General features: G+C 45.8%; 2 protein-coding genes across 3 annotated transcripts; one reads left to right on the forward strand and one right to left on the reverse strand.

The window, feature by feature from the left end:
• Window positions 1–201: 201 nt before the first annotated feature.
• On the reverse strand, window positions 202–3,363 carry si:dkey-171c9.3 (uncharacterized). Of its 2 annotated transcripts, none has more exons than XM_062384402.1 (2): window positions 3,145–3,363; window positions 202–1,280 (listed from the first exon to the last, which is right to left on the reverse strand). In XM_062384402.1, the coding sequence occupies exon 2, from the start codon at window positions 1,272–1,274 to the stop codon at window positions 405–407; it is 870 nt and encodes a 289-aa protein (XP_062240386.1). In that variant the 5' UTR covers window positions 1,275–1,280; window positions 3,145–3,363; the 3' UTR covers window positions 202–404. The 2 variants fall into 2 exon arrangements, with proteins under 2 accessions (XP_062240386.1, XP_062240387.1); XM_062384403.1 differs by having other exon boundaries at window positions 3,281–3,339.
• Window positions 3,364–5,853: 2,490 nt separating this feature from the next.
• Window positions 5,854–11,406, forward strand: ccnb3 (cyclin B3). The gene is made up of 12 exons (XM_062383464.1): window positions 5,854–5,991; window positions 6,218–6,306; window positions 6,526–6,609; window positions 7,706–7,818; window positions 7,941–8,109; window positions 8,204–8,302; window positions 8,428–8,520; window positions 8,632–8,769; window positions 8,883–9,038; window positions 9,141–9,290; window positions 10,475–10,605; window positions 10,789–11,406. The coding sequence occupies exons 2-12, from the start codon at window positions 6,223–6,225 to the stop codon at window positions 10,856–10,858; spliced, it is 1,287 nt and encodes a 428-aa protein (XP_062239448.1). The 5' UTR covers window positions 5,854–5,991; window positions 6,218–6,222; the 3' UTR covers window positions 10,859–11,406.
• Window positions 11,407–18,521: the final 7,115 nt, after the last annotated feature.

The raw sequence follows: 18,521 nt of genomic DNA on the forward strand, positions 1-18,521 counted from the left end.
AATTCCTTCTGTTGTTGCAGTTGGACTCAGAAAAGTTACTGTTCTTGTGAAAGCTCAAATTAAGCTGTTGTCGTGTGGTTAACCTTGCTGTTGTGCTGCCATCTAAAGGACATGTGTGGTAACTACGGCTGGGTCCTTGTCAAAATATATAGAGTTAAAATCTTAATTTTATGAAAAACAACAACAACATCAGGAGGGAACAGTAAACAACAAATTTCTCAAAAGCGAACAGACGGATTCAAACAAAACTCAGGAACTGTTTCTCTTTATTTAGAATTGTGAGATTGGCTTTTTGTTTAGTTTCTTTTACAGATTCAACTATTTAATTCACAGATCTTGATTTTTCAGGCTGATTTAGATGAAAGATTCAATAAGTGTGTGAGATGTGGAGCAGATTGTTGAATTTAAAGGGACTGTCGGGCAGAATCCCTCTTGACAGACATGACAGCTTCATCCAGCGAGGAGGCGATGATGGTGTCGGCCAGTCGCTGAAGATCTCCATCATCTGCTCTCTGCTCCGAGCTTCTGGCCCTGAAGACCCAGTCCATGACCTGACAGGAAAGAGCCTCAGCGAAAGCCTCCATCTTGGCTCCTGCCTCAAAACAGTCCCTCGCCAAATCCTGTGTGGACAGCGAGTGCATCAGATGCTCCATGAGCTCCCCCCGGGGGTCCACATCGTCCCCCTTCTCCCTCGGGGTCGACGGAGGAGGCGAGGGCAGGAAGACCTTGGCCAGGCCGCCTTTCAGCTTCCGGGCGAAGCTGTCGCGGCTCCTCTCCAGCTCGGGGAGCAGGGGGGTGGTCGGGGGGGCGTCGGGGTAGTCGAGGGATCCCATGATGGGGAGACCTGACTGGGAGAGAGGTGGGAAGTCTCTGAACGTCGGGAGTTCTTGAACTGGATCCATCTCCGGGTCCATGTTCAGAAAGTCTCTATCTGAGAATGATAATCTTCCAGCCTGGTGATCATCCATCGCGGCGCCGCCTGATCTGTGGAAACGCTCGACTTTCCAACCGGCGCACACTTCCCTCAGAGCGACCTCCACCACGGCCGACGCCAACACCTCACCCAACGTCTCCTGGTCCTGATTAGACCTGGGCACCTCAGGTTCCTCCATCTCCAGTTGGCTTACACACGGCTGGATTATGCTCTCTGCCATATTTTGGGCAAACTTCCCGAGGGCCTCTGTGATCGGGGGGTTTCTCCTGAGGCCTGCAGGAACGCCACTGGTTTCCAGACCGGGCTCCGGCCCCCTTGGATCCGCACTCGCTGCCTGCATCTGAGCCTGGGGGGATAAAAGCATTGATGGCGGTTAAAAGAAAGGAAATACCCCTTTTTTCCTGGACCCTCTAGTTCTGCTAGAAGAATGTGGTGAGCACCAGTACAAGGTCCAAAAATGGTTTGAATCTCTGCCTCGTTCCTATAATCAATGAATCTCTGGAGCGTTTCTTTCCAGTGTGTTCTGGTGAAAGCCAAACAGGACACACGGTGAATATTTCCCCTGAATGCTGCAGCGTTTCCTTCCCTCTCTGCTCCTACTCTCAGATAAGATTCACTCTGACCGAAAAGTTGTATGTTTTATGAAGTAAAGTGTAAATGGAGAATGAAAACAAAGGGGAGGGGGGGGAGCAGAAAGGCCCCTGTGCAGATGGAAAGTGCGATTGAGGCCTGTGACCACAGCCTGTCACCATATGAGCTGTCAGGCTGCCAGGATGTGACGAGCAGGAAGTTCAGATCAGCTCTCGATTAGTGACAGAAAGCAGAGCCGCTCAGTTTGTGCACATCTGCAGTGGATGTGCGTCGGGTTTCAGGAATATTGCGTCAATTGGCTGAATCCGAGAAGGCAGCAAACCAAAGCAGCAATGAAACCCATTGTGCCGATGCATGAAACACGAAATGAGACATCTGCATCGGTTTTCAATCCAGCTCTGGACACATGGATGTTTGAAGGGCTCTGTTTCACAAGGTCTCTGGTCGGTTTGCACATCTAATGAAACGCTAACCCTGCAAGTGTGTCAGTGAAAACATTTATTAATATGAAATAAATTGGAAACGCATGCGTCCGCCTCCAGGGCGCGGATCCACGAGGCCTGTTGATGTGTTTTCTGTTCTGCTGCAGGATTCCTCAAAGTCGTGTTTTTCTTCTGAATCTATTGTTCAAGGAATATTTCTCACGTCTCTGGATTCCTGCCGAGGGATCGGTGAGATTGATATCGTGGAAAACAGGCTCACAAAGCCAAAAACAAACTTTGTTATCTGGGTATTAATGTGTGGAGCTGAATAGATACGTAAATACAAATAATTCAAACACACAGACGTACAAGTATTTCTCGACAATATGGATTTAATCTTTTAAAATTCAAAGGGTAAATGTCAAATCCTTTTGTTTGATATGGATTGCCAAGTCATAAATATACCTTCATATTTACCAAGCTAGCTGCGCTGTTTAAGACAGCAGAAGCTAGCTAATGTAAAAAGAAGTTTGCTAACAATTATATTATTTTTTATTCTAAAGGTTGTACATGTTAAACCGGTCACTACAAACACTATCGTTGTGTTGCAGATGGATTTGTTGAGTCCTGCTATTGAGACCTTGATTTCATCCTCCCACAGTTAAAGTGTGTTGACAGGGCGGACTGCAGCCGGGTTCAGAACCAACGAGAGGAGACGCAGGACGAGGCCCAGATGTGGAACAAATTACAGCTAGGACAAAGAATGCGTTCTCTTGGCACCCTGACTTGGACATCCTGATGGGCAGAGGAATGTTTATTACAGGAGGATGCTACTTTATTCAGCAGGACCACTGCTTCATCTGCAGGCTGCTCCCACCTCTCTGCTCACTGACCTGCACACAGGCGTCTCATTGGAGATGCACTGCCTCCTTTGACCCGGCAGTCAAACCTCACACCAGCTCTTTATGTTTTAATATAAAGTGACAAATCTGCAATAAGGGAATATGTAGGGTTTTAGAATCTGTCTGATAAATCACAGAACGATCTCCCCAATGCATCATCTGCTGTCTTTTCTATATCGCAAGAGATTATTTAATCTTTGTTTGCCCGAGAGAAACCAGACAGGTCAGAGATTTAAAACCACAAAACCAGTGGAAGCAAGTGTGTAAAAGGGCTACAGATGATTTATTGCCGTACCTGGCACGACTCAGGAGGAATCTTCAGAGGTAGCCGGACGAGATTTCAGCCAAAAGTTCACAAAATATGTGGCGTAAAATATGAATAAAAGATGTAGAGAGCATCGGGCAGGTGAGGCTGCGGTAGACCAACGTACCAGTTACTATCAGGCTGAAGGTTTTCTGCTCGGAGTCTCCACTGACACTGAGTTAATACGGAAATGGTTTGACAAATGAGTTCACAAGTTCCCCTCACTTCCTCTCAGCCTGTGTGTGTCTGTGTGTGTGTGTGTGTGTGTGTGTGTGTGTCTCATTAGTGCATCACACCACCTCATTGACAAGAAGAGGAAATGACACATGCACAGACGCTGTTTAAGGCTAATTTGCATTTAACACAAATTGGTTCTGCCTGAGGTGAAACAGATGAAGACATATGAAGAAGAGGAGGAGGAGGAGGAGGAGGAGGAGGAGGAGGAGGAGGAGGAAGAAGAGGAGGAGGAGGAGATAAATGGCAAAGGAGGTGAAGAAGGTATTTTTTCTTTCCACTCTGCTGCACAGCAACAGACAGATGAACAGATACTTTACTTACAGTACTAACACCACACTGTAATACTACTTCTGCTACTATAACTATAAAGTGCTTCATTAATAGAAAAGGACGTTAATCAAAAGTGAGTAAATATGAAAGTGTCAATGTCCCTTGTGGATGATATGATATTAGATTAATCCAGTCACTTCATTGGTTTGTTTAAAGAGAGAAATGCCTGTAGCTGCAATATTATTGAAAGAACAACTCAGATATCTCCAGAATCCTTCTTGTTAACAGCTTCACACTTTGTGGTGCGTGTTGCTCAAGGCCCAAGGAAGTGATGGATTGAATTCAGTGCATCAGACTTTACAACGACTGCAGGTCACTGTTCCAGTTTTCAGGAAAATATCCAGAGCTCCGTGCAGCATCTGAAAGCTGCTTTAACATGAAGTGGCACGAGAGGACAAAGTGTTTCTAATCTGTGAGCTAAGTGCAGCACTTGAGGAGAACATGGCCGGTTGCAGGCGCTCCAACAAAAGGATCGGTTGTGGGTCATGTTTCTGTGAATCATTGTTTCCAAGAGCTGGAACCCCACCCGCTCATCAGCTCCAGCAAACTCCCCTGCCCCCCCGACGGACACGGCTCTCTGGACCACTCTCACATGACGGCTCCTGGACCAGCACGACTGGGAGGGGAGCTTTAAACACAGCTCCCTGCAGGCCTCATTAGATCCCACTGAGTGAAGACAGGACTTGTTCAAATAAACTCCGCGTCTAAAGGGGCTCGGGGATTTATCTGTTGTTGTTCTAATCTATTTGTTTCCTGTTGGTTCCCTGCAGCTGGATGATGTCGTACACAGATGTTTTCAGAGATGACAAAATGGAACCAGCAGCGATCCTGATGTCCGAGGAGAATTCAAAGGAATCCATCTCGTGTGTATTTGATCCTCTGGACGAGACCCGGTTCCACTTCGGGGCCTCGTTTCCCGACAGGAATGGAGAGGGACCCTCCCAGACTCCTGGCAGCTGGAGGCCCGGCAGCCGGCAGCTTCCTCTGGGATCTGACCCCGAACCTGCGCTCAGCGTGAACCCATCGATCCACAGCTTCACCTGGAGCCGGTGTTCAGAGGGGAAACGCTGAGGAGTCGTTTCAGTCTCATGTGACGAACGCTTTCATGAGTGAATCAGACAAAAACACTTCCTCTGGTTTAAATAACTTGGACCAATGTGCACAACGCCCCCCCCCCCACACCCCCCAACCAGTGCTAATGGAAGAGAAGACACACACAATGTTTTTGATGGACTCACATAGTTGTGTATGATTAAACGAATAGGGGACATGTTGTCTTGTGAGGATTGTGAATGCAGTAATAGAACTTGGAAAAAATATCCGTAAACAACAGCAGCCAATGTGTGAATATAATCTGTATTTTGTGGTTTAGCTCTAAGATGTATTATTAATATTATTATTAGTAGTAGTTCTAATAGTTGTGGTATTAGTGATAGTGGTAGTCATTTAATATGATTTATGTATTTGTTTTCGGCCTGTGTGTGTTATTTGACCTACAGCTAATATAATAGTGTCCAGTATGCAAAGTAATAAATAGTAATAAATACTACATATGGATAATTGTGCCTGAACATGCAGTACTTCTCCTGTAAAGCTGCATACCAGGTAGAGTTATTAAAATAAATACTACAGATGTCATGTTGTACTTGTACCTGCCTGAAGAAGGAGGTGAAATGTGAATACACATTAAGAAGTTTAAATACATGAACGGATTGATAACATGAGACTCGGGTGTGACACGTAATCGCTGTCACGTGACTTGTATAAAACCATCACTGAACAACAGACGTCTTCACGGTTTGAAAAGCCCACAGGCTCCTCCGGGGGGGCGCTCGTTTTAACCACAGGGAGGCGGGCGGAGAAGATCTTTGTTATGAATCTCACCTTGAAATACATATGTCTGTATAAATAAAATAAAACGCTCAAACTGCGCAGGAAGATATTCACGTTGCGTGATGTGAAGAAATAAAAAACAAAAGAGTGGCACGTTATTCATGTACCCTTCGTTGTGTAACCGGGCGGAGCCGATACTACAAAACAAACGCCCCCCCATCGCAGCAGCATCCGTAGCTGCTCCCTGATTGGTGGGCGCGGATCAAATTCCAGCCAATGGGAGCGCAGCGCAGCAGATTTGGATCCGCAGAGGAATCACTTTTGTCTGAGATCAGGAAGCGACGCAGCGTCAAGAAACGAGCTTTTTCACGCGTTTAAACGAGATACATGCGCAGTTTCCCGTCCCCGCAACGCACCGCAGGGAAATCGAACACGCAGGTGAGTTCTAATGTGCGTTATTGTCGGTTTTAGCGTCACATTTTGTGCGTAAATCCGGTTTCACGTGTGCTAACGTGCAGCCTGACGCACGGGAGCGCGCTCGCTCGGTTTCACTTGTTGTCTCGTTCACGCACAACAACAGCAGCAAGAGGAAAACTCCGCATTGCGTTGTTTTTAAAAACAAACCCGCCATTTTCACGCGTTGTTTTTTTCTTTGCGGGAACAGAAACGATGCCGATACCGAGGGGGAAGAAATCCTCCGTCTCCGCCGGGACCAGGATCCCGAAGCTGACCTCCACCGGCTCCGAGAACCAGGTACAAAGAACCGTGCGTGTCTGTGTGTGTGTCTGCCTGTGTGTGTGTGTGTCTGCCTGTGTGCCTGTGTGTGCCTGTGTGTGCCTGTGTGTGTGTGTGCAGCAGCTGTGCAGTGTAGTGTAACAGCTGGATCTCCATCTTGGTTTGTCTTTATACGATGGATGCACATGTACGAGATGAAGATATTTGTGTGTGTAATGTGTGTGTTGTGTGTTGCAGGAGGAAGGCCCCCAGGTGAAGAGGTCCTCCTCGCCCCCCCATGGAGCCCCCAAGAAGAGAACCGCCTTCATCGACATCACCAATGTGAGTCCTCCTGTTTTTTTATGGGATGTGATTTACAGCAGAAATCACAACGGAAATCTATGAAATGCACTTTCAAAACAAAGTTGCACAAACAGTTTAAATATAGATCTGTACTTCATTCATGCAGATGGGTTCTGGTGGATATGTTTTAATATATGAGACATGAACTGTGAACCATATGAGCAGCACTTGGAGGAATTCAGGTTCTGCTCCTCCATCGACGTGTGAAGCATCTCCTCAGAAGACAGTCTGGACCACAGACCTGAGATCAGAGAACCTGGCAGCTCCTTGACTCTCTGTAATAAAAAATGAGCGTCTCCACCACAGAGAATACGAGTCTACAAGCTGCAGTGCTTCAGAATAAAAGCCTCCCAGCTGGTGGAGATCGGTCACGCACTCCGGCCTCGGCACAGATATCTTATTCCACACATGCTGAGGACTGATGACCTTTAGACCTTTAGGTAAATAAACCTGAGAACGTGGAGGAGTGCCCCCTGCTGGCCACTGTACTCTCGAACTGTACTTTGACAGAAGCTGTTGTGTGTCTGTCAGTGAAACAGGAAACTGTTGAGTACCAGTTTAATTACACAATTTAAAAGGAAAGCGTACGGACCATTGAGGCGTGGTGCAGTGGCCGCAGGTTCGATTCCCATCCGGCACTTTGCTGCATGTCATCTCCGCTCTGTGTCCCCGTTTCAGCTCTGGTACCGTCGGGTTATGGTGCAACTCCCAGTCGTGTTCTGTGGTGTGACTGGTTTTCCTGTGTAAGCTCCTGCTGTAAAACCACCCAGGGTGTCAGAGATGGTTCTGCCACGGACCGGTGGAACCTCCCGTGTGGTTCCACGACCTCGACTTGAGAACGTGTGCCCTGACAAACAGATCCATTAACTTTCACTGCCTCAGAGTAACGTCCCAGGAGAGTTCACGTCAGGAACACGGCGTTCCCAGCGACCGCTTACGAGAACCAGCTGCCACAGAACCGGCACAAAGTACAAAGCCTCGTTAAAGAGTAGCTGTTAACTTGTTGTTGTAGAATATGGAGACAACAAAGCTTCATTCCATGTGTCACGTTGCTGACGTCTGACTTGGTCCACAGGCTCATAAAGTTCACATCAGTCTCCCCGGGAGGAAGAAGGACACGACGAAGAGCGCGGTGAAGAAATCCACCTCCAGCTCCGCGGCCCTGAAGAAACTCGCCAATCTGAAAAAGTAACACAACCATTTTTATGATTTCTCCCTCGAACAGTTTGTTTTCAGTTCTTTCTCTGTTGTAGTTATTAGTCATTTATATTCATTTGCTTAATTCCCTCCTCCTCCTCCTCCTCCTGCAGGTCGTCCTCTGTGAGCTCAGAGGAAGCGACGGCTGAGAAGGAGAAGACCGAGGAGGTGAAACCCGCTGAGGAGGAGACCCCGGAGGATGCAGCAGCTCCAGTAGAAGAGCTGGTGGCTGCTGCGCCCCCTGCTGTCCGTGAAGTGCCAGCACACCTGCTGAAACCTCAGGTCAGGAAAAAGATGAGCAGTGATTTCCTCTGACTCGTACAAATCACTGAATATAACTCTAATGAGTTCTCTCCGTCCTCGGCTCCTCTCTCAGGTCCCTGCGGAGTTTGACATCGACTCGGAGAACTCGGAGGACACGTACATGTGTCCGGAGTACGCCAAGGAGATCTTCGACTACCTCAAACGGAGAGAGGTGAGCCGCACCACCTTTACCCAATTCCCAAAAGAGCTCGAACCCACTGAGAGACAGAGAAACCCCCCCCCCCCCCCCGAAGCCATAGATGCTAATGTGAGATCTGTATCTGCTGTGGTCTGCAGGAGAAGTTCGTCCTCTGTAACTACATGCCCTCACAGCCCAGCCTCAACCCCGAGATGAGGGCCATCCTGATCGACTGGCTGGTGGAAGTGCAGGTGGGTTCTCCTGAGAGTCGGGGGAGGGGACGAGTGGAGGAGCAGGTGAACCCCACGTTTCTTCAGAGTCTCTTCGTCTGACTGACTCTGTGCTTGATCCGCTTCCTGTAGGAGAACTTCGAGCTGTATCACGAGACCCTCTACCTGGCCGTGAAGATGACGGACCACTACCTGTCGAAGACCCCCGTCCACCGGGAGATGCTGCAGCTCGTCGGCTCCACCGCGATGCTCATCGCCTCCAAGTTCGAGGTGAGGGAACGGGGGACACGCCTCAGCGTCCTCTCGTCTTCTGTGGGGTGTTTAACGGCTCTTTCTTAAAACTCACTCACACCCGACTCTGGTTCGTGTGTTTGATTCCGCAGGAGCGCAGTCCGCCGTGTGTCGACGACTTCCTGTACATCTGCGATGACGCGTACAAGAGGGAGGAGCTTATCTCCATGGAGGCCGGCATCCTGCAGACGCTGTCCTTCGACATCAACATCCCCATCCCCTACCGCTTCCTCAGACGCTATGCCAAGGTGTGTGTGTCTGTGTGTGTGTTCATTGTTTCCTCTGATACGAGTTGTTGGTGTTTTGTTTCTGACATCGCGGTGTGTGTGTGTTGTGTGTCTGTCTCGCAGTGTGTGAGCGCGGGCATGGACACGCTGACTCTGGCCCGATACTTCTGTGAGATGAGTCTCATGGACATGGAGCTGATTCCAGAGAGGGGCTCCCTGCTGGCCTCGGCCTGCCTGCTGGTGGCACTGGTCACCAGAGACCTGGGAGGATGGGTGAGTTTCGAAACACAGTTTGGCTTTTTGTGACTTTACCCAGTTTTAATATGTTTACTTTGATTTAATGCAAAGATAACAAAGATATTTCCAAAGCAGAAAAGATGTGCAGTGCCATTTTTTTTTAAAATAGGAGTCCTAACGATATTGATTTATGTCCGATGCTGATAGTTCTGGCAATAATAAATTTGTATATATAAAAATACAATTGGCAAAGGTTTTTATGATCTCGTTATTAAAGCCTTCTGACAAAGCAATGTAATTGAATCTTGATGTTTTACAGTTTAACCATAAAACTTAATTATTAATTTAAAACACACATTTAACCAAACAAAGACTTTGGATTAAGAATGTCTCCCGAGTCAATTCTGTCAAATCTAAGTTTTCTTACCAACAAACATGAACGATTCTACTTAAATTCTGCTGTTACTGTATATTTATTTATTTAATGATGTTATAAACAACAGGAAATCCTCTAAACTCAGGGAGCTGATTCTCTTCTTGCGGTCGAGTTGAAATCAGTGTTCTGATATTAACCAGGTGTCTTTTCATCTGCCCTCAGAAGAACAATGAATCCCAGATGTGCAACCATCACTAATATTTTCAGTAAACACAGAACGTTGTAATGTTTCTAAACCAGATGGTTCCTCGACCTCCTTTTAATTCTCTTAACGTTCAGTTGTTTCAGTAGAGAAACACAAAGCCTCGGGCACTGAAGCAGGTTTTCATATTTCTACTCGGTGATTTGTTCCTGTGGCCGAAACATCGTGTTTCAGTTTTATTCAGCTCGACGACCGACTCGCTCCAAACGGATTGTGTTATCTCCGGTTTGTTGTGTGACATCGATGCTTGAACTCTTCTCATCACAAGGCTGCAGCTCCGTCCACTCAACAACCCGCCTCATTTAAATGTAAATTGTTTTCCCAATGTAAATCTGAGTTATCGCAGCTGCACTCGGGGACTCTGGGTAATTTTAGTCTTCGCTTTGTGCCGACTCCAGAATCGTCTCAAGTACGTTTGTGCAATTTAGAAATGATGTGTTTGTTTGTGTGACAGCTGGATCAACGCACCGGCTGGGTAATGAACACTGCGGGTTTGTTTGTGTGTTTTCTGACTTTGGAGGTTAAACGAGGCGACAGCTCTGAATAATCGTCCCCCCCCCCTCCGCTCCTCTGCTCCCCCAGGCTCCCATCCTGCAGTTCCACTCCGGGTACCAGACGTCGGATCTGGCGCCGGTCGTCCGGAAACTCCACGCGATGCTCGTGGCGCCGCCCGACGACAAACTGAAAGCCATCAGGAACAAATACGCCCACAAGTGAGTCCAGTGTTTACAGACCGAGGGCCGTGACTGTTTCAAACTGGTTTCACGAGATTCATTTAAACTGAATAAATCCACCAGGGTCCAGTTTGGATCTGCATTTTGTTTTTCATCAACATCTTGAGTTATCCCCAGGAGTTATGGTTCTGGATACTAATGGGGTCTTTTGAAATGTTTCAGGGTGTTTTTCGAAGTCGCGTCTCTGCCGGTGGTCGACATGGACATCCTGGAGGAAGTCTTTCTCCAGTGAGACGTCAGCCTGCGCAACAGGAACCATCAATTTTGCCAGAGCCTGTACATAGTTTGTTAATATGTTTAATATTTATACACGTAGTCTCGTCTGTCTTTTATATAACATGTGACGTCGATGTTTGATCCCCGGTTTCTGGTGGAAAAAGAGTTTTAATGTGGGAGGAAGTTTGCCAGTTTATTGTTTGAACCAGGTTGTTTATAATAATGGAGATTCAAGCGTTGCATTCAAGTATTTTTTAGGCATTTGTTTTATACCTTTTGTTTTTAATATGAAGATTGAAAAGGAAAATCTTGATTGGTGAGCAGTTAGTCAGCCTCGTCTGTGTTTTACAGAATCTAAAGAGTTCTAAGAAAACGAATTTGGTTGTCGCTTCTCTTTTACTGATGAGCTCGATCTGACCTACACCGGTTTTCATTGTTCAGTGTACAGTGTTTATCATGTTTATATCACGATGCTAATTATTTGTATAAAAGACGACCGGATGATGCGGTGCTATTTTTAAATGGCCGTCATGCATACTCTTAAAATAAAGATGTTTTTTTTTATGTGTTTTATAAAAATCTGTGTTCATTACTTTGTGTTTACTCACTTTTAATTCTTCTTATTCTTTAAAAACCTGGAAAGAGCATCATTCAAACCTGGTTTGCACAGATCATGTGATATGCTTTACGGCCACTAGAGGTCTCTTTGGTACCATGTTCTGTACAGATGTTCCCTCAGACTCCTTTTGCCTTGATATCATATTTTTATGCTGAATCTCTCGCTGCTCAGTAGAACTTCTGCAGCTTCCTTCAGTCCACAGGCCACGTAGGACGACTCCTCACACCTGTTTGATGCTGTGATTTAACATCCACCTGTCTGGCTCAGTTTAAATGTTCCTTCTTGACCCTTTGAAAGTGGACTGGGATGTAAAGTTGTGAACAGTAACATAAATCTACCACCTCTCTGGTGTTCTGAGAGCAGAACTTGGCCGAGCAGCGGCAGCTTAGCGGTGCTTTCAGTGTCTGTGATGCGTTCAGGTCACTGCTGAGTGTTGGCAGCCTGTTGGGCCCCTGCAGGCTGCAGACAGAGGGTGGATCGATTTTAAACTACAGGTCAGTCAGTCTTCAACGAGGCAACGTCCGGAAAACTGGATTCATATCAGGAGATGGTTAGAAACGTCCACACAGCAGCTGCCTCAGATATTTGCATTTCTCACATACAGCTCCTTTCAGGACAGGTCTGAGATCAGCTTCTGTCATCAGCTTTTTCTTTCTCTGATATCTTGAGAAAATGTTGAATGCCTTATTCAGGCTTCCAGCAGCTTTAAGTTTGAAGGTGAAAGGCAGTAAAGGCCATTTACAACAGGTGAGAAACAGCTTTTAAATGAGACTTTACGACGTCTGCTCTCAAACAGTGTCAACAGTCCTCACAGCCTTTGTCCTCCTGTAAGAATCTGTTTTATCAACTCCTCCTGAGTCCTGATGATCGTGGGTTCAACCATCCAGCAGCTCCTGGTTTCTTTAGTCTGGATCAATACGTTGGTTCGATCTCAGTTGTGATTGGGAAGCCCCCCCCCCCCCCCCCCCCTTCTGCTGCCTTGCTCCACGGGGACCTGCTGACAGCCAGCAGCAGGAGGGTCAAGGTGTGGACATTGATTTTGTGTCCTCACGTGGATTTGGGACGTAGCTCAAAGTTTTGACCAATCGCAGAACCTCTACCAATCAACCGTTGACTTCATCAACTCAGGACTTTAGTGAGAGTAGGTATGGAAAGAAGGTTCTTGGTTTGAATCCCGGCTAGCCAGGTTCTTTCTGTGTATGTGTTTTTCTGGCGGTCTGTCCAGGGCGTCCCCCGCCTCTCGCTCCAGGCCCCTCACCCCCCCTCACATGACAGGTGTGTAGATAATGGATGGATTCAGCCGCTCATGGTTGTTTGCGGTGAACCGTTTTGTTTTGATTCTTGGTCGACGACATCTTGACCTTTCATAGCGTCTTCGTTCCTCCAGGCGGCTGCTGATTCAGATTGATCTGCCCCTGACTGATGGATTCCTCTCCTCATGACTGTCGACTGTTGTTTTCTCATATTGTACATGTGCTTCTGACAGATATTTTTCCGGACAGTGTTTTGGGTTCCTTGACGTACAGACTTAAACTTGCTGGACCTGATTTCAATCATCTAAGAATCCGGGCCAGCAAGTTTAAGAGTAAAGTTAATCAGTAGATCAGATAACAAGCAGTTGATTGAACTTGGCCTCATTAGCATTCGTTGAACTTGAGTCACCGGGTTAAATAGATCTAAAAGTGATTTATAATCATGTCAGCTCAGGCAGAAGAAGCCTCTGACACACTTTATCGACCAAATGAGGGATCCCTCTGGGGTCCAGTTCACTGCTGCAGGGCAATGAGGTTATTTCTTAATTGTACGCTCAACTTTGTTTGTCACTGTGTTTGTACCATGTATTTCTAACCGGTAGTTTGATACCTCACCCAACACAAATGGCGTCAACGGGCGTAACATCAGAACCACTTTTCTGTTTGATTCTGGGATCAAGCTGTGATGTTGTGAGCGGATTGAATCCATCAGACAAACTCCAGACTCAATTCACGGATCTCTGCGAGCTCCAGTGTCTTTCTCGAGCTTCAAACTGAATTCCAGAGATTTGAGAAATGCATTCATGAATTTATTTGGACTGAAAAATGGAAACAAAAACCAAACTCTCCTGCCTTCATCCTGCGGCTCATTGGATCCTGAGCAGCAGCTGCAGAGCCTCGGTGCCAGCTCCTGATTGTGTGCAGCTCAAAGAGCGAGCGCCTGTTCCTCAGCCCGTCCACTGATCAGTACCTCATATGCTCATCTGCATGGTCGAGTGGGCGCCATCTCCCCCTGCAGACTCTAATCACACTGCCTTACTGGGATATGTGGCTTGTAGCAAAGCAAGGGCATGCAGACACACATGGAAAGTCACACAGACTCACAAAATACGGCCAATAAATCAGAGTAAATTGCAGAGGAAGAATGAGCTCTGAAGTCTCATCTCACTGCTAGATCCACCCACTGCATCAGTGTGTGTCCCCTCTGAATGTGCTGAAAACACTGAGCTCATGACTGAATGAGTTCAATTCTCTGCATCACTCGATTGCCCTCGTGACCTTCACTGCAGTCAGCTGTTTTGTCGTCCATCTTTATTTCCAGTCCGTGAAACAAGGTGCTGCAGTACCTGCTCCAACCTGAGCTAACAACTTTCTCCTCCTGCTCCTCCTCTCTCATTCCGTCTCCACCTCTGTGTCTGGGCCCAAACTGCAGGTTTACAACACAACAGCCCAACGCAACCAATTCTCTCTCTTTGTGGGCTAATTGTGTCGGCCTGGCTGCGTCTGTCATCAGCATCCCCCCCGGCGCAGGCAGAGGAAAGGGCAGCGTCCCCGAGAATCAGAGGGACCGGGAGAAGACGAGAGAAACAGATGAGCCAAAACAACCGATGATTTGGATTCGCTCGCCGCTGCCAATGGATTCTGACTTTGTTTGTTTGTTTGTGTGTGTGTGTGTGTTTGTGTGTGTGCGATTTGTAACATGCAGCATGAATATGAATGGGGCGTCCAGGGCTGTGGAGCCAATGAATACATCATCAGAGGCAGCGCTCTGTGAGAGCACTTAAACATTTAACGATATCTTAAAAGGTCACTCTAATGTTGCTGAGTGGGTAAAACAATGAGAGCCGAGGGTCAAAGGAGAAAACCGGTGGAATATCAACAGGAGAATCTGTTCCTGACCTTCGCTTCCATGATGTTTAGTCTGTAATGAAAAAAGAAACTAAAAAAGTGAGGAGCATTAAAATCTGGAGCTTTATCTGATCTCGATTTTATGGAGATTGTAAAAATGTCATAACTTATACTTAAATGAGTTTACTGCTTTGTTGATAAGTTGTTGAGGACAGATGGCGAATTACAGATATGTTTATTACTTACTGCAGAGAAAACCTTGAAATAGAAGCTTCATTGACATTAGTTTGAAGCTGAACTGTAGATCAGACAAAAATACTCAGAAGTTACTAAAAAAACAGGATTTATCTCCAATATTCAGCAGGAAACTATTAAATATGAAGAATTCTGAACAGAGTATGGTGGATTTGTTACAGCAGCCGCTCTTCTCGGTCAGGAAGCAGAGGATCATGGGTAATATCCAGCGTTCAGGGCGTACTTGTGTCGGAAAACTTTCTTTAGTCCTTAAATTACAACGTGAAACCAAATGAAACAAAGGAACAAACACACAAAGCTACAGACTTGAGGATTCGTCGGAATGTTTTTCACTTCAGTTTCTCTCTTAGTGACAAATCAATCCCTTTGGGTTGGTTGTCGTGTGTCTTTTTGTGTTTGTTTAGTTGTTGTGTCTATAGTTGTGGTTGTTTTGAGTCTCTTTGTGGTTCTTTTCACACTCTTTGTAATTGTTTTGTGTCTCTTAACCCTTGTTTGGTGGTTGTGTGTCTCTCTGTAGTTCTTTTCGAGTCTCTTTATAGCTGTTTTGCATCTTTGTGGTTGTTTCCTATCACATTGTGGTTGCATTACATCAATTTGTGTTTGTTTCATGTCATTTTGTGGTGTCACTCTGGACCTGTGTCCGCTCAGAGTGTTCAGTGATCCGTACAAACCGATCTCACCAACGCCGCTACAACTCCACAAAGTTCTATGTCTTTCAGCTGCACATTAAATATTCTCAATGGTCTGTGTCTTATGATAATAAAACTTTAGTTTAATAATATATTTATGAATCATCTTTTGTTGAATTTCCTCCCATAAGATCCTTTATCTTTAAGCTTCCCTCATTAAAAGCTTTCACACATCACCACATCTGACAGATCCACTCAAACCAACGCTTTGCTCCCTCACTGCAGTAATTGAGTATAATTGCCCAAAAGACATAAAATAAAAGAGGCTATTTCACTTTCACTTCCAGATTATTCTGGTTGAAGAACCTCGGTCCCATAACTCAGGATAACATGTAACATGAAGGGAAACGTCAGATCAAGCTCGGTCGTAGACACGATAAATAGCAGTGCTGTCGACACAAGCAGAGTATTTCACTCCTCTTCCAACTGACCTCGACACTGCAGCCTTTATCGTCTGTCCCTGAGAACGTCTCCACTCGTCTCTGGTCCAGAGGACGAGGCAGCGAGGTCCTCGTCCACACTAATCAATAAGGAAACATGATCTCAATGACCTTTGCACTCTGTCTGGCACATTCGTACACTCTGCTCTAACCATGTTATTCCAGATTCCTGCGTTTAGGTAATCAAGACTGAAGTGAAGAATCTGTTCAGACTTCTTCTGGAGTTTGTGTTTCACATATGAGGAAGCAGCAGGAGATTGTGCGGGTCGGACTCGTTCATAACAAGACATGTACAAGCTCTTGTGTTGCTACAAACAGTCATTGCCTCTGTGTGTGTGTGTGTTTGTTTGTGTGGAAGATGACGACAATCAGTCAGACAAACGCAACGAGAAGCGAAGCGGCTGGAAGAGAATGTTCTTTCTTGGTTCCATTATTGTTCAAATCATTTTCCTGCTCTACTGCTTTTATTTATTTTTCCACTCAACTTTCTTCCTCCTATTTTATATTTTATCTCCCTGTTCTCACGTTTCACTTTTACTACCAAATTTTCCTCGCCACTTGATCCTCCGTCAGTTTTCCCGTTTCTCTCTCTCCTTCTCTTATTCCCCCTCTCTCTCCTTTCCTCTGCTTCATCTCTCCTCCTCCTCCTCCTCCATCGGATCCGTTCCCTCTTCGGCACCGTGCAGTTAAAATAATTTGGTCATTCAGCCAGAAATGAGAGGATCATCATTAAAGGTCAGCGTCTGTGCAGAGAGGAAAACTCCCTGAGGGCTCGTTTGACTTTGCTCAAGAAAGAGGAGATTAAGTTTAATTTAAGAGTATTAAATAAAATAATAAAATATTTCTGGAAGTTTCGCTTCATAAGAAGGAGGATTTTAAGGAGAACTTTTTCTCGTGGGGATATTTCCTCAAAGTCCGACCTGTCAATGTCAGAAGGAAATATATCAAATTTTAAACAGATTTCCGTGTGAATGCCTCTGTGTCAAATATCGGTTTAAGCGGTAATTTAAATTCTGGATTAGGGATTTACTCTCTTTCTTCTCCCTCCATTCATCCCTCGTCTCCATCCTGTAATCGTCTCCTCCATCGACTGCTCAGAGTCTTGTTCCTCTCTGGCAAAGGTTTAATAGATTTAGCTCCTCATCCAAACTGTCAATCTCGTTTGCCCCATCACGCTCCCCGGCACTCCGGCGTCTTCCTCTGCTTTCACCCCGCACACGTGGAGGCTCTTTTAATTTCTTTCTTTGGACTTAATTAAAAAAACTGAGACGTTAATAGCTATTTCCTCAACTATACCCAGAAATATCCTCATATTCTCCATATTGAGGGATTAACTGAGCCCAACCTCAGCAGCTCTCCGCTCGAACAGACAAAACCCTTATTTGCAGATTCTGTAAATACTTCCATTTATACTTTTTGTTTACATTAGCCCCATCTAGGGGCTGTTTGCTGAAGTGCATGGAGGTAAGGGCCAGTGAGGCTAACTTCTCGGAAGAGTGGTTATTTAAAAGAAAAAGAAAAACCACCACAGGACGTTGTTTTCCTCTGAATTCCAATAAATATAAAAAATTGACTTGCTAACATCTTCTTTTGGCTTTTACTTTCTACTTCCTGTTACTGGGCATGACGTCCTGCTTTCTGTCCAATCCCAGGGGGGCAGGACTTCCTGCTTCCTGTCCAGTCCCATAGAGGGCGGGGCTTGGCCTCTCCACCTAAAATGGCCTCACCTGAGTCATTCAGCTTCACCTGTTGTTGTTGCTGCTGTTTCCTGTGACCGAGCCTCACACCTCACAGTGAGTTGTTGTTGTTGTTGTTGTTGTTGTTCTGAATCTCTGTCCCTGTTGTTCCTCTGTTTGCTGGTGAAACAGAGACGTGTGTGTATTTGTGTCATGTTTCCTCGTCTGTGTTGAAGCTGGTGTTTGTTTAAACATGTCTCCTCTGTACCTGTAACTGAACCTGTCTGTCTCAGCAGGAGCTCCTTGTTGACTCCTTCTCTGGGTTCTCCTGGTTTTGCTCCTCACTAGTGAAGCTGCTCCCATGAAGCACAAACACACACCTGCTGATGCGTTGTGTTTATTGTGGTGTTTAGTTTGCATCTGGTTACTTGTGCTGCTTTCATTTGAACAACGTGGTGATAAGATGGCCGATCAGCCATGGTGGGTTGTTTGTTTGTTTGTTTGTGAGCAGGATGACGCAAAAACTAAACAACATTGTCCCACAAAACTCAGTGGGAGAATGAAGTTAAATTAAAATTTGATTTCTCAGAGAAGAATTGATGAATCTTGATGAAAAACAACATCTGGTGATTGACCGTTGGACCTGAGCTCTACTGAGGGGCTGTCTAGTTTATAAAGTTGTTTGTATAGGTGTTGTACAATATATTGTGTTGTTGTTCAATCCACTGCAACTTGAATTGGTGCAGGAGGTAACGCGTCATATATTTTTCTTTTCCTATATTATATATGGATAAATTACATTTAAATATGTGCAGACCTTTTCAACACAATAGAGCAACCATAGTGTGGGTGTGGGTGTGGTTGTGGTTGTGTGGAGGTGTGGGTGTGTTGCTCTGTGG

This window comes from Platichthys flesus, chromosome 24 (genome assembly GCF_949316205.1).
Source record: "Platichthys flesus chromosome 24, fPlaFle2.1, whole genome shotgun sequence".
In the NCBI taxonomy this organism is placed as follows: Eukaryota; Metazoa; Chordata; class Actinopteri; order Pleuronectiformes; family Pleuronectidae; genus Platichthys; species Platichthys flesus.

What these genes read in the sequence shown, in the direction of transcription:
- si:dkey-171c9.3 (XM_062384402.1), bottom strand. Translation starts at nt 1,274, where the DNA reads ATGCAGGCAGCGAGTGCGGATCCAAGGGGGCCGGAGCCCGGTCTGGAA.
- ccnb3 (XM_062383464.1), top strand. Translation starts at nt 6,223, where the DNA reads ATGCCGATACCGAGGGGGAAGAAATCCTCCGTCTCCGCCGGGACCAGG. An exon ending in CCTTCATCGACATCACCAAT is followed by an intron (nt 6,610 to 7,705) that starts GTGAGTCCTCCT and finishes CTTGGTCCACAG; the next exon opens with GCTCATAAAGTTCACATCAG. An exon ending in AAACTCGCCAATCTGAAAAA is followed by an intron (nt 7,819 to 7,940) that starts GTAACACAACCA and finishes CTCCTCCTGCAG; the next exon opens with GTCGTCCTCTGTGAGCTCAG.